At 32.9% G+C, this 15,225-nt stretch overlaps 1 protein-coding gene across 2 annotated transcripts in view; it reads left to right on the top strand.

Moving 5' to 3' along the window:
- The window catches only part of ST3GAL1 (ST3 beta-galactoside alpha-2,3-sialyltransferase 1), a 316,937-nt gene extending 304,656 nt beyond the window's left edge, over positions 1 to 12,281 (top strand). For both annotated transcript variants that reach the window (XM_053715377.1, XM_053715376.1), the window contains 2 exons: positions 2,990 to 3,109; positions 3,543 to 12,281. In XM_053715377.1, coding sequence (XP_053571352.1) covers positions 2,990 to 3,109; positions 3,543 to 3,716 — 294 coding nt within the window. In that variant the 3' untranslated portion in view covers positions 3,717 to 12,281. The remainder of the gene's footprint in view (positions 1 to 2,989; positions 3,110 to 3,542) is intronic.
- The last annotated feature ends 2,944 nt before the right edge of the window (positions 12,282 to 15,225 follow it).

The raw sequence follows: 15,225 nt of genomic DNA, 5'->3' as shown, positions 1-15,225 counted from the left end.
CCCCTTCAACCTTTGCAGCAATACTGGCAGCACTCATATTTCTATTTCCCAAAGACAACCTCTGGATATGACGCTGAGCACGTGCACTCAACCTCTTTGGTCGACCATGGCGATGCCTGTTCTGAGTGGAACCTGTCCTTTAAAAACAATGTATGGTCTTGCCCACCGTGCTGCAGTTCAGTTTCAGGGTCTTGCAATCTTCTTATAGCCTAGGCCATCTTTATGTAGAGCAACAATTCTTTTTTTTCAGATCCTCAAACAGTTCTTTGCCATGTTGAACTTCCAGTGACCAGTATGAGAGAGTGTGAGAGCGATAACACCAAATTTAACACACCTGCTCCCCATTAACACCTGAGACCTTGTAACACTAACAAGTCACATGACACCAGGGAGAGAAAATGGCTATTTGGGCCAAATTTGGACATTTCCACTTGGGGGTGTACTCACTTTTGTTGCCAACGGTTTAGACATTAATGGCTGTCTGGGTTATTTTGAGGGAACAGCAAATGTACACAGGCTGTACACTCACTACTTTACATTGTAGCAAAGTGTCATTTATTCAGTGTTGTCACATGAAAAGATATAATAAAATGTTTACAAAAATGTGAGGGGTGTACTCACTTATGTGAGATATTGTACTCCGCATTGTCACAGCTAACGTATCTATGCAACAATGAGTTGCACTGTAAAGGATAACGGTATCACAGAAACACTTTAAAAATAATACAAATTCAAATGAGGTGGGAAAAACCCCCACAAGCAAACAAAAAATACAACAGCCTATATAAAACAGTCCACTCTATATATGAAAAAGTAAAACCTTAAATAGAAAACGAAAATAAATAGGAAATGAAACAACCTCATAAGCATTGAAATAAAAATTAGGGCGCCACATAATGTTTTCTGTGATATCAAGTGATCCCTCCAAACACCTCAATAGGTATTATACTCACTTGGATCTGTGAGTTGCCTACTAAATTTACTCCGGACTAGTAGCAGTCAAATGTATAAAATCCAAATATACAGTTTATTAAAGGACCAGTAAATACCATAGATTTGCATAATCAACAAATGCATGATATCAAGAAAAATGCAATATAACAAGACAATGCAAATAAGTATTAGTTTTTTTTTTATTTCTATTTCAACTCCCCCTGTATCATGAACATCAAATAAGTATTAGATTTGCATTTTTGAGCTTCATATGGGCATTTCCTTTTATTGCTGCTAGTCCAGAGTTAGTTTACAGGGCAACTCAGAGGTCCAAGTGAGTACAATGACTATGGAGAGATTTGGAAGGGTTACTTAATACAGCAACATACGCTATGTGGCGCCCCAGTTTTTATTTCAAAGAGTGACCAGGGTTTTGCTTTGAGGGTGGCTAGTGCTTAGAAGATTTTGAGTTTTTAAGGCAGTTTTTAGTGTTTATAGACATCTTTACTCTGCTATTAGAGGTTGTAAATATTGTTTCTGTTGTGAGTATTAAATATTGTTTGTGGTTTCACCTCAACTTTAGAGCAAAGTTAACTGTTTCCCCCCAGTATTTACAAAGCTGAAAAACCTGTAGAGAACGAAGTTTCTCTTTGTGCAATTTTTATCACTGTAAGAAGATTGCAATATAAGGTTCTGGATATTGTAAATTATCTTTATTTCAAACACAATTTTTGCATTTCTATAGTGATAAATAGAGCTTTAATGAATCTCGATCATATATACAAACCACCTATAAAATGTTGTCTGTGGATATTTCAGAATGTCTTGCACATGAGCAACGTAATAGAATAATTGCAAATATTTCAAAAATGCCATTTTCAGACCTTAAAGGGATATTAAACCCAAAAATGTTCTGTGATTGACAGAGCATACAATTAAAAAATTTTTTCCCAATTTATTTTTATTATCAAATTTGCTTTGTTCCTATGATATTAGCACTGCGGAATCTGTTGGCGCTCTACAAATAACCGATAATAATAATAATAATAATAAATGATATTCTGTGTTGAAGAGATACATAGGTAGGCATCTAGAGCACTATATGACAGGAAAAAGTGCTGCTATCTAGTGCTCTTAGATTTGTATACTTATAGCTTACACACCTGCTTTTCAACAAAAGATACCAAGAGAATGAAGACAATTTGATACTAAAAGTACATTAGGAAGTTGTTTAAATTAGGAAGTTGTCTGAATGATGAAAGAAACTTTTTGTGTTTTATGTCCCTCTCTAAGGTGTTGAATTTGACAGGTTTAAAATGGTCTGGAAAGCCTGTTAAAATATTTTGTGAAAATCGATTGTGATCATTGAGAAAATGTTGTCTCTATGTAAAAAATAGGCCTTTTTCGACGAGCTGAAAACATCTCAGTTCCGAGCAACACTCAAAATCTCACTATTGTGATGGTATCAAAACAAAACGCAAGCAGAAGTGCAAAAATAAAGTGATATGCAAACACTATTAGAGCATTTCCTTTTTGTGATTCTTAAATGCTTTTGTGAAAAGTTTGCCATTAGTGCGTAATAAAATGACAAATTTCATAAGACAAGTGAAGTGCATCATATCTTACACAGCGTGTGCTGAAAGCTCAGAATTAAGTTATGTGGTACACTGAGCAAAGTCTGACCTAGCAGCAGGAGTGACTTTGTATAATTTATAAAGTATAATTACAGAAGTATTCCTCTATAATTATCTGAGTATGCTGGGTTGTTATTATGTATATAAGTCAGTGGTAGCCCTAGATAATGAACTCATAAATAAGTCAGAATGAAGCTAAAACAAATCTGTTTAGTTATAGAGGGGAAAAACAACCTTTCAGGCTTATATAAATGTACATGTAATGTAAGATAGAAAAACGGACAGATTGATAGATATATAGATAAAGACATAGATAAATAGTCAGACACACACATAGATAGCTGTGTGTGTATTTATATGCATGCATATATTAGATATAATTGTCTATATTAAGACTTCACTCATTCTTATTTTTCATGCAGGTTCTCGTCTACAGTCCTGAACTAATGAAGTACATTTATGATAACTGGCTGTTACACCATGGTCGCTATCCATCAACTGGAATTCTCAGTGTGATATTTGCACTTCACATTTGTGATAAGGTAAAAACTGTTTTCTATTTTATTATGGTCATTTTCTTACTAGCAGTTATTTGTGTTTGTATTTTTTTTTTGTTTGTTATATTTGTTCAAAGACCAATTTAATAATCAAAACTATAAATAAATGATATCTAAAAAGAGTAGCATACATTACAATTTAAAAAAAAAAATCAAATCAGGAATGGCTCTTTGGGGGTGGAGCCTGCACTATGGGTGGGATATTTTGAAACCTGAGAAGACTTTTGACATTTTGGGTGGGATTATGTTATTTTTGGGTGATGTTTGTGGAGACCTAGGTATAACATTGAGTATCTGATATATAAAGCAAGTGGAATTGAGTTTAGAATTCACGATTGTCCCACACAATTTGGGAGCAATGTAATGTATGTTATCTTTAATTTTGGAATTGATAACTTTTCATGTCTGCTCTACACAGGTGGATTTGTATGGGTTTGGAGCTGACAGCCATGGTAACTGGCATCACTACTGGGAGAATAATAATGCAGGCGGAGCATTTCGACAAACTGGAGTCCATGATGGTGATTTTGAAGCTGATATTTTAGCGAATCTCTCCTCTATCAATAAAGTGCATTTATTCAGCGGTAGATGACCCTACTCATAACACACAATGCAATAGATATTTTATTTATAATTCTCCACTATTTTTTCTCCTTAAAATTAACACAGACGTTTTATAAATGAAGACTTTTTATACCTGTGTGATTTAATGCTGCAATCAAGACTTTAATTACTTTCATTTTAAAAAATATTCTTTTGGGGCTATTTACAAAGCAACTACAAATTAAAGTGTTTGTAGAATGGAGATAGGAAAATAAGGTGGAATCGGATTTTTATGATCTACATACTGGTACGACTTCAGATTCATCATACCTGGCCGGTCTCCTTTTGGAGCAGTATTGTAGCAATTTGATTTTTCTTTGTTGATTTTTTTTTTAATCAACTTGAACCTTATCCAAAATCCATTTTGCGAAGACCTTCTGGGCAGACCTACACCGTTGTTGTAGTGTGTAGCCATCACTGGAGTGGTATCTTGTTTGTCCTACTCCATTGGGATATAGGAACAAGAAGAAATGTATGATCTTCACAATATATTTAAAAGCGGGCACATTATCTTGAAGTCTCCTAGATGAACTAATGCCACGGGAATGTAGTACATTGTGGAGTCCCTTCACATGCTTATGTTGGCATAAGCTGAGCTGTATATGACATGGATTCTTACTCTGGTCTGTATTCCTGGGACCTAATAGTTCTTGGCTAATTTGCTTAAAAGCAACTGGAATTTGTTACGGAATGTAACCAGCATTTTGTAAAGTCTGTACGAAACCTCTGCTTTTTTGCTAAGGTTTACACCTTGTGAATTTTTTCTTTTGTATTATACACATGTCCAAGTTTTCATTACTTTAATGGGACAATAACTCATGAATATTTGAAAATGCATAGGTAAAAAAAATGCAGTATTTTTTCACTATTTATTTAACTTTATTTTCCTGTAGTTAACTTTGACATTTGTATTGTTTTCTACTGCCTACAGAGAAGATGGATATGTAAGCAGCGTGCAGGCCCAGTTGTCCTGTAAATCACCTTCATGCAAGGTGACCTACCACAGATGACAACTCATGGACAGAACCCTCTATCCATTCTTCTGGTCTATCATCACCTCTTGCAAATGTCATTGATGTATCTTGTACCTATGTTTATAGCATTGTGGTATCTGTTTGCGCTATAAAATACACATATATATAATTATTTTATTTATAAAGAATCAACATTTTACACAGAACTATACAAAGATACAATCACAGGGGGTACAGTACCGGGGTGTGACATTTGTGAGAGAACATGACATACTCTACTTAATTTAACATACCTAAACAAATGAAGAGGAATATATTGCCTTTGAGCACCATCAGTGGTAAGTGCACATTTATATAAAGTGACGTAATTATAGGGAGATATAAAGTCCTTTTAAAAAGGAATCCACTCCTTATCTTAAAGGGACAGTCAACACCAGAATTTTTGTTGTTTAAAAAGAAAGATAATCCCTTTATTACCCGTTCCCCAGTTTTGCACAACCAACACAGTTATATTAATATACTTTTTACCTCTGTAATTACCTTGTATCTAAGCTTCTGCTGACTGCCCCCTTATTTCAGTTCTTTTGACAGACATGCAGTTTAGCCAATCAGTGCTCAGTCCTAGGTCACTTTACGTGCATGAGCTCAATGTTATCTATATGAAACATGTGAACTAATGCCTTATAATAGTCAAAATGTATTCAGATTAGAGGCAGTCTTCAAGGTCTAAGAAATTAGCATATGAACCTCCTAGTTTTAGCTTTCAACTAAGAATACCAAGAGAACAAAGCAAAATTGGTGATAAAAGTAAATTGGGAAGTTGTTTAAAATTGCATGCCCTATTTAATTCATTTTTTTGGACTTGACTGTCCCTTTAAAGGGACATGGAACCTAAAGTTTTCTTACATGATTCAGATAGAACATGCAGTTTTTAACAACTTACTAATTTACTTCTATCATTAAATTTGCTTCATGTTTGTGGTAACCTTTGTCAATAGAGCAGCAATGAACAAGTGGGAGCTAGCACAGCTGAGCCAATGACAAGAGGCATATATATGCAGCCACCAATCAGCTATCTCCCAGTAGTGGATTACTGCTCCTGGACCTACCTAGGTATTCTTTCCAAAAAATAATTTTTAGAGAACAAAGCAAATTAAATAACAAAGGTAATTGTAAATGTCTCTTAAAATCGCATGCTCTATCTGAATCATGAAAGTTTATTTTGCATTTACTATTCCCTTTAATTGTGTAACATTTTGCAGCCATGTTTGGAAAGTGGTGGGTTAATGGACAATCATAATATCACATTGTAATAACATGTAAAAATATTGGGTGATGAGTTAAAGGGACACTCAAATCAAAATTAAACTGTCATGATTCAGATGCAGCATGTAATTTTAAACAACTTTCCAATTTTTACTTCCATTAACAAAATGTGCACAGTCTTTTATATTTAACCTTTTTGAGTCACTAGATCCTACTGAGCATGTGCAAGAATTCACAGACTATACGTATATGCATTTGTGATTGGCTGATTGCTATCACATGGTACAAGGGGAGTGGAAATAGACATAACATTTAAAATTGTCAGAATATTTTTTTTACTCATTTTAAGTTCAGACTAAGTACTATTACAGTAGATTTGCATATTCAACAAATGCAAGATATCAAGACAATGCGTTGACTGGTCCTTTAAACATATATATTTTATTCCATTAAAATATATATTAAAGGGATACTGAACCCAATTTTTTTCTTTCATGATTCAGATAGATAATGCAATTTTAAGCAACTTTCTAATTTACTCCTATTATCAAATTTTTGTATCTTTATTTAAAAAAGCAGGAATATAAAGCTTACAAGCCTGGCTATCTTTGGTTTAGCACCTGGGTAGCGCTTGATTATTGGTGGCTAAATTTATCCACCAATCAGCAAGCGCTACCCAGGTGCTAAACCAAACATGGGCCTGCTCCTATGCTTGAATTCCTACTTTTTCAAATAAAGATATCAAGAGAATAAAGAAACATTGATAATAGGAGTAAATTAGAAAGTTGCTTAAAATTGCATGCTTTATCTGAATCATGAAAGAAAAAGAAAAAAAAATTGGGTTCAGTACCCCTTTAAGTTTAAAGGTCCACTAAATACACTAGCAATGCATAATTAAAGTGCACAATGAAAAGACAATGCTATAGCACTTTTACGGGCCCCTGTATCGTGACAAACATCAGCCAATCACAGACTAGTATACGTATATACTGTGAACTTGTGCACATGCTCAGAAAGTGTGCCTATAAAAAGACTGTGCAAAAATTGATAATGGAAGTAAATTTAAAAGTCTCTTAAACTGCATGGTCTTTCTGAATCGTGAAAGTTAAATTTTAGTGTCCCTTTTACCGATTGTCTCATTTGCTTCTGGGAGTGGATGTTTTTTTGTGAGGTTTCTGCCCTTACTGGATGGGCAGAATGTATTATTTTACCATAAGGGATTGCTTAAAGAAGACCCCCCCCCCAGCTGTCCCGGAATTTTAATTATTGTCATAGGTTGGGAGGTACGTCGTGTTCATTCTGCATCTCTCTTTCCAGAACAAAGGCACTGCCCCAGCTTTACCCTATGCCATACCATAACCCTGCCCTCATTATACCCAAATCCCGCCCCTCCAATTGTATCCCCGCCCACAAAACTCCTCACCTCTGTGTCCCAGAAAGCCATATCTCTCTGTTCTCTGGAAATGTTGCAAGGTATGGTAACATTTTACTCGAAAAATTCTCATACATATGAAACATCACAGCGTTAAAAAAATTTTTTGGAATTAAAAGGTTAAAGGTTTATAATTAAATTAAAAGTAATACAGTAATATCCGTTGTGTACTTCCTGTTGATTTTCATTGGCTGATAAGGACAAGCCCTTAACTCTTAGTGGACTAGGACATCACTCTAAAAGTCTGACAAGAAAATGTTTGTTTATTCAGGAAGGGAGAATGCATTTAAAAAAAAAAAAAATTAATGTTGACATGCCATCTTTTAAATAAATTTGTTTAATTTGTTTTCATTTTGGATAATGTATAGAAATCAACTGGTACAATTAAAATGTAATTATGATTTGATTGTTTTTGTTAAAGGACCAGTCAACAAAGTAGATTTGCATAATCAACAAATGCAAGATAACAAGACAATGCAATAGCACTTAGTCGGAACTTCAAATAAATAGTAAAAACAATTCTGACAATTTTAAAAGTTATGTCTATTTCCACTCCCCCTGTACCATGTGACAGCCATCAGCCAATCACAAATGCATACACGTACCATGTGACAGCCATTAGCCAATCACAAATTCATATACGCTTATTCTGTGAATTCTTGCACATGCTCAGTAGGAGCTGGTGATTTAAAAAGTTTAAATATAAGACTGTGCACTTTTTTTAATGGAAGTAAATTGGAAAGTTGTTTAAAATCACATGCTCTATCTGAATAATGAAAGTAAAATTTTGACCTGTGTCCCTTTAAAGATTAACCCTACTGAAATTGGTTTATTTATATGCAAAAGAAATTCCAACCCCCATTAGATTGCTGAGCATTATGTTAGTGAAAGTTTTAATGTTAGACTTGTGCATTCTGCATTTGCGTTCATTACCAAATGTAGAAGTAGGCGGAATTTCGTTGTGTTCGGTTCTTTTCAGAGCCAAATTTCTTCTTGTGAAACTGAAGCACTTCACTTTCACAAGAAGAAATTCAAGTCCATAAAGATCCGAACATAACTAAAGTCCGCCAACTACCGCATTCGGCATTGAACTAAAATGCTGAATGCACAAATCTATTTAATATGGTTATTTTTTTTTCCTATTATTATTATCATTTATTTGTATAGCGCCGCCAAATTCCGTAGCTATTTAAAAAAGATATAGGACCTGATTATCTAAAGCTTTCTACTCTGATGAGATTTTCTAAGCGCCTGAAGTTTTAAAGGCTTTTGGGTTTGGCGAGATGCTCGCCAGTACTTCTATTTCCCTGGTGAATGATTTAATTGTAAAATGTACCGCCTGCACCCTGCTAACTTCGCTCCACGGAGCAAAGTGCCCCTTTCAAGCGAGCTCCATTACTTTCAATAGACGGTGAGGGTTGGCGAGTAACAACAAGTCTGACCGGGCTCTAAGACATCTTGTCAATATAATTATGAATATAATTATCAAAAAAGCCCACGTAGATTTTGATTGATTTCTATCCTCGCTGGCGCGGTTTTGATTGTTTCATTGTTGCTTAAATGAATGAACAAATTAATAAACACATTTTGTTGGCTTAATGATTAAGTCATTTGTGATATTTTTTATTAAAGGATACTAAACCCACATTCAGATAGAGCATGCAATTTTAAACAACTTTCTAATTTACTCCTATTATCAATTTTTCTTCGTTCTCTTGCTATACTTATTTAAAAAGCAGGAATCTAAGCTAAGGAGCCAGCCCATTTTTGGTTTAGCACCTGGGTTGCGCTTGCAGATTGGTGTCTAAATTTAGCTTAGATCCATGTTTTTTCGGATAAAGATAGCAAGAGAACGAAAAATTGATATGACTAAATTAGAATCAGAATTAAAATTGCATGCTTTATCTGAAATATGAACATTTAGTAGCCCTTTAATTTTGTAACAGAAAACAAATAATAACAAAACTGTGCATGTCTATTATAAAACATGGTTTATAGTTCAATGAAAAGCAAATCAGTGTATTCTTTAATTTCTTTCTCTTTTGGGGGGTAAAATGCCTAAATGCAATCAAGTTTATTTTTAATTATTATTATTAATGATGCCTTGCTATTATTATATTTTGAATAAATTTATAATTTAATTTTATATTTAAAAAAAAATTAGTTCCAATTAAATCAACTCCTTTACAAACCTGGCACGTTACTTAAAAGATCAAGTTAATGCGTGGTCCATACATGTCAATCGGCTGCTACATATACTCAAATAATTTAATAAATGTAGAAGAAAGCTTTTTTGAAAATAGTTAATTACATTATGAATTTATTCAGACAATAATGATGGGGTCAAATATTCCAATTTGTTTTAATATTAAAACTTTAAATCAAACTTGTGCATACCTAAGTATCTATTAGCTGTTTTTTGGTATAACTTCACTAGCCTTATTAGTTGTCCTAAAAAACCTCCACAAACAAACAAATTACAGAAAAAAAGGAGTAAATAGTATTTCAAAATATATATTTGATTCCCAATATATAGGCCACAAAGAATTGTGACAAAAAATGTTTTTATTATGCAAAAACCCCCACCAAATTATAAAAAAAATGTGCACCCAAATTTTTTCCTAAAAGGTAAAACAGTCAAATTAAAACCAATACATAGGCTGGGTCCCAAACACTGTATGCACAAATATGCTCAATCATAATATATGTACATGACAAACGTATCCTTAATTAAAAGAACACACAATAAAACTAAGTATGAAATAGTGTGATAATAATTTAGTTCTATTTACAGAACTAAAATGGCTTTCTTTCCTATTGCCAGATATTGCAGAATCAAATTTTAATGGATTAAAAATGTATATGCTTTATTCATCAAATGTATTTTTACAGTTACTGCGTACATTTTCAACATCATTTGGATGCCTAGGTAGTATTACAATAAAATGAAAGTCTATGTTTTACTTAAACATTATTTTAAATGTATATACATATAGAAAATATTTCATTGGCCTAAAGAGATTTTGTTTTAAGATGGTGGTCAGAAGCATTTGACAATCCAACAACAGAAATATAGGGATTGCCCTTATCAGCCAGTGAACAATCAAACAGATATAAGCTGTACATAAACATATATTTTGTGAGTTTTTTTATCTTTTAAAACAGCTTTAATAACCCTTTTTCATACAAAAAATATGTCGGCATGTTTACTTAATAACAATACTAAAGTAATAGGAAAGCGCATTATTTGCAAAATAAATAATTTTAATAGATTATTGAAGCTTTTATTCAATTAGAATTGTCCAGCTTGAAAAAAAAATGATCTATGAAATGAATCTACATTGTTAAAACATATATAGTGACATAGTAACACTAAATTGTATGCATTAATAAAAGAAATACACACATTTAATATTGATAATAACTTTGTAAAGTTCAAAAGTAAAACTGATAATGCATCCATTATATTGAGTGAAACCCCAAAATGTGAACTTTTGTCCTTTCATGTGACAGTATCATGTTATAAGAAACACGCTAGCTAAGCTTTTTTTCTTTCTTTCAAATGTATGAATGATGTAGAAATGTATATATTTATAGTAAACATTTGCAAAGTCTAAGAAAAATGGCACTATTCCAGTTTTGCTATTTAACTTGTTAGTTTGAGGATTGCTCATATTGTTATGTTTGTAGCTTTTTTTACGCTTTTGTAGCTTTCAAATTACACAGAAAAAGTTGAGATAATGATTACTAATTTAGAATTAATTGCAAAGGAAAATGCCAAAAACCCCATGCCCAGATATCTTTCCCTTATTGATCAGACACCCCCCCCAACCACTTAGACTATATAACTAGCCCGTTGTGCAAAGCCCCCTTATGGACGTTATTATACTTGACAAATTTTTGTAAAATACAAGGACATTTTGTTTTTTTTTATGGTTATGATGCACACATCTCCCTTTTATTATACTATTCTGTGGAACATCCTTTAATTTCAGTTTTAAAATGGATAATGCTCTGTCTATGCACCTCTCCTTTCATACAGTGTTACAGCTGAATGATTCTCTTTTTAGCATTATTTTACTATTTTATTACAAATTGCATCTACCTCTTTGTATCTTTGAATTCCTAAAATGATTTCTTTTCCAAACCACTTTTATAAGAGAATTAATGCCTGTGCCAAAATTTGTAAATATATTTGTGTAGACATTTCACTTTTTTTTCTTTTGCTGTTGCTGTAGAGGGGGGTCTGAATTGCATATTAATAAAAAAAATTGGCACATTACTTAAAATAAATGTTTGAGATGTTACAGAATATATATATATATACACATTGATACAAATTAGTGTAACATTATATCTAAACAGATAAATATCAACATTTTAACAGATTTTTCTCAAGCAAAGATTTAGTGCCAAATTAAAATATTATTTTTAATAATAATAATAATAATAATGAAAAGATAAACCAACGATAATTACAAATGTTCATGGAACTGACTTATACCTTCTTGTAATGTTCTAATATTTGACTTAATATTTTCTGTTTTACATGAGATTTTATTTAATCGTCTAATTAAAATGTTATGTTACAATGCATGGAAAAAAAGATACTATAAACATTCTCTCTGGCTACAAACAATGGATAAGTGTGACTCTTTTTAGAACATTTCTATTGATTTTAATTATATTTTAATCGTTTACATGTGCCTTTGTATTTGTAAAACAAGTATGACTTTTTGTACAGATACAGTAATGAACGTGACATTTCTTTATGTAGAAAACAACCAAAGTTTCTCTCCATGAGATATGACTTTTTATTGTTTTGTATTTAAAATTGATATAAACTCTTATTTTACTTGAAATAAAAACATGGTTTGTTTTTTTTAGAGTCTTGTTTTCTGTCTTTGCAGGTCAATTGTTTGCCAAATTTCTCTGCTTTTATTCCAGTTAGAATCAATTTTTCATACCCAGATACATTATATCTGTGGATTGCTGAATAGTAATCAGCATGGTAGCTTTGTTATTTTGATCAAATTAATATGTTCAGCCATTGAGGTTGGTGGGTGTGTTTTTTCACATTGCTGATATGCATATTTAAAATGTCAAAATTACATTAAAGGGACAGTAAAGTCAAAATTTAACTTTCATGAATTAGAGCATGCAATGTTCAACAATTTACTTACATTATAAAATTTGCTTTGATGTCTTTGTATCCTTTGATGAAGAGTAAATCTATATAGGCTCAGGAGCGTGAGGATGTTTTTAGCACTCTTTGGCAGCAGTGTTTTGCAACAATTTTGCAAACATTTTTAGTTATTTTTGTTCCAAAAAGGCTACTTTTCGATTTAGGGTAATCACAACAGCTTGATTTCGGCTGATTCTCGTATATGGATTTTTGGCCGCTCAAAAAAAAAGTCCTATTTACACTATGGAGCCAATAAACTTCTTGGAGATGTGGGGGTTTTTTTTCTTTTTTTTTTTTTAAATTCTTTTTTAACCCAGTTTCGACAAATTCAGCACCTCAAGGCACTTGATAAGTCCTCAGAAGGGCATTTTGGCCACCTGTTAGACTTTTTCACGGCTATTTCCAAACAGTCTTTTACATGATTGCACCAATGTTAAACACTCTGAAATGGCCACAGGCGACATTGTAGAAGTTTGTTAATATGCATGGTATTGATTCATTAAAGCTCCATTCATCCTTATTGGAGAGGCTGTATATAGTCAACAGGGCACAGATTTGCATATACATATAGGCACATATATATAAGTAAATGTGAAGACTGTGTAATATCATGTACCGTAGTTCCCCCGTATAGGTTCCAAGCACCCCTCATGGATGCCTGAAACTGCAGATAGTAGTAATTACTATATGCTGTACATACCTATGATAAAAAATTTTATAAGTTAGGCTTAATAAGACATTAACAGCAATAACTAAAGATAAAATAGAACAATTCTAATAATAAAATGGGAATTAAGCAAAGTACGGGTTAATTGAACACAAGCACTGCGATACCGTGAGAGTTGATCTGATAACCGAGACAGCTATTAAGTGAAGTCTGGATAGCATATACAGTGTGGATATTCTGGATGATTAACCTCCAGGGTGGGACCATACAAGATTTCATCTTGTAATTTAAATTATGAATGTTTACTGTATGGACCGCGGTTAACCATGGATAAGTGAAAACTCAGTAACTGAAACAGCGGATACAGGGGTTTTACTGTACAGCTAAGAGGATCTGCATGAACACTTACTTCAGGTCACCTACATCTACAAATGGCCTGATTTTATATTTTATATTTGATTGTATTTCTCACTTGCACTAGCGTGATTGTCACAAACGATACAGGCGTTATTAAAATCGTGTTTTTACAGGAGATCACATAATCACAGCTTTCAAAGTTTACTATTGCAGTCTGTTTCCATCCGCACTACTGCTAACCCATCTGAATGTATTTTTTATGTGGATGGCCAGACTGTGTTTGTCTATAGCTATATAGGCAACTTTGACAACTTTCACAATGATTCTTTTAAACAATATATTTATTTTGTTAAAGACTTGGGTCCATTTTGGCATGAGCAGTACATAAAATGTTGAATACAACTTTCTATGCAAAACACTTATAATAACTTTTATTTTACAGGATTTTCACTTCTTTTATATTTTAGTTTATTTTTATTGAGGACATACACAAAATACAATTCATACAGGCAAGAAAAAAATTAAATTTACATCATGATTATGAAAACAGCCTGAAAAAAAGAAAAGCACACGTTATGTCCTCATTTTTTGTCCCCTCAAACAAAACAAAGAGAGACCACTCCTGGGTCCTTCAAAGCAATATGGAGAAAATAACATAGAGGTTATTTAAAATAAAGGTTACTTATGAACCTAATGCTATTCTATAATCTAGATTGCTTTTTAAGAAATTGTAAAACATATTAAAGTGATACAGAAATTAGGAACAAAAAGGCCATAACTGGACAACTAACTAGTGTGTTAAATCAAGACCGAGCAAACATAACTTTCTAAAAAAAAATGTAAGAAACCTTAAAGATAAAATGGGAGTCCTAGCGTAGCTAAGCCAGGGTTATAATTCATTTTTTAGTAATTAAGAAAAAAGGTTTGGCCAAGTTCCCAAATATATATCTGTGTAACAGGTATCATTGCCCTATCAGTTATGTTGGAGCCATCTAGTGGTCAAAAAGTGAACTAAACTTTTTTGCAAGATGATCACTCACTTAAATCGCTGTAGGGATATAGGGTGATTAAATGCATATATGCAAATAAAGATAATATCCTAGTAAGCTTATGTAGGAGTAGACTTATTGGTCTTAAGTATGTCTGGTGTTGATTACGTAGAAAATCTATGTACTAGATCATATATTGGCAGTTATCTACTCTCACCCACAGCCTCGGCCGCAGTATTGTATTCGGAAAAAATATTAAATAGTAATGCTTGTTAATATAGGATGATACCTGCCATTACAGACCTAAAACAAATATTATGAACTGAGCCAGCTCAAGTTAACCCTCTCTAGATGCTGGGGCAAACATAAATATAAAACCATGGAATATACATACAATGATCAATATTGTCTGTATCTCATGCAAAGGTAAAAGTACAACGGTGAAACAATACAATATAAGACAAAATTCTACAGACAAATACAGGGGGAATTGAGGACCCTATTCCCGTGGGAACTTACAATCTAGATGGGTAGGAGGATGGGAAACAGGAGGTGGGGACTGCAAAGGTGAGAATGATGTTAGAGAGGAGTTAGATGAGTGCAACTGTTAGGTAAGTGAAATTAATTT

Source organism: Bombina bombina, chromosome 5, assembly GCF_027579735.1.
Source record: "Bombina bombina isolate aBomBom1 chromosome 5, aBomBom1.pri, whole genome shotgun sequence".
In the NCBI taxonomy this organism is placed as follows: domain Eukaryota; kingdom Metazoa; phylum Chordata; class Amphibia; order Anura; family Bombinatoridae; genus Bombina; species Bombina bombina.
The sequence above is the reverse complement of the archived record's forward strand: the minus strand, read 5'-3'. Positions and strand labels throughout refer to the sequence as shown.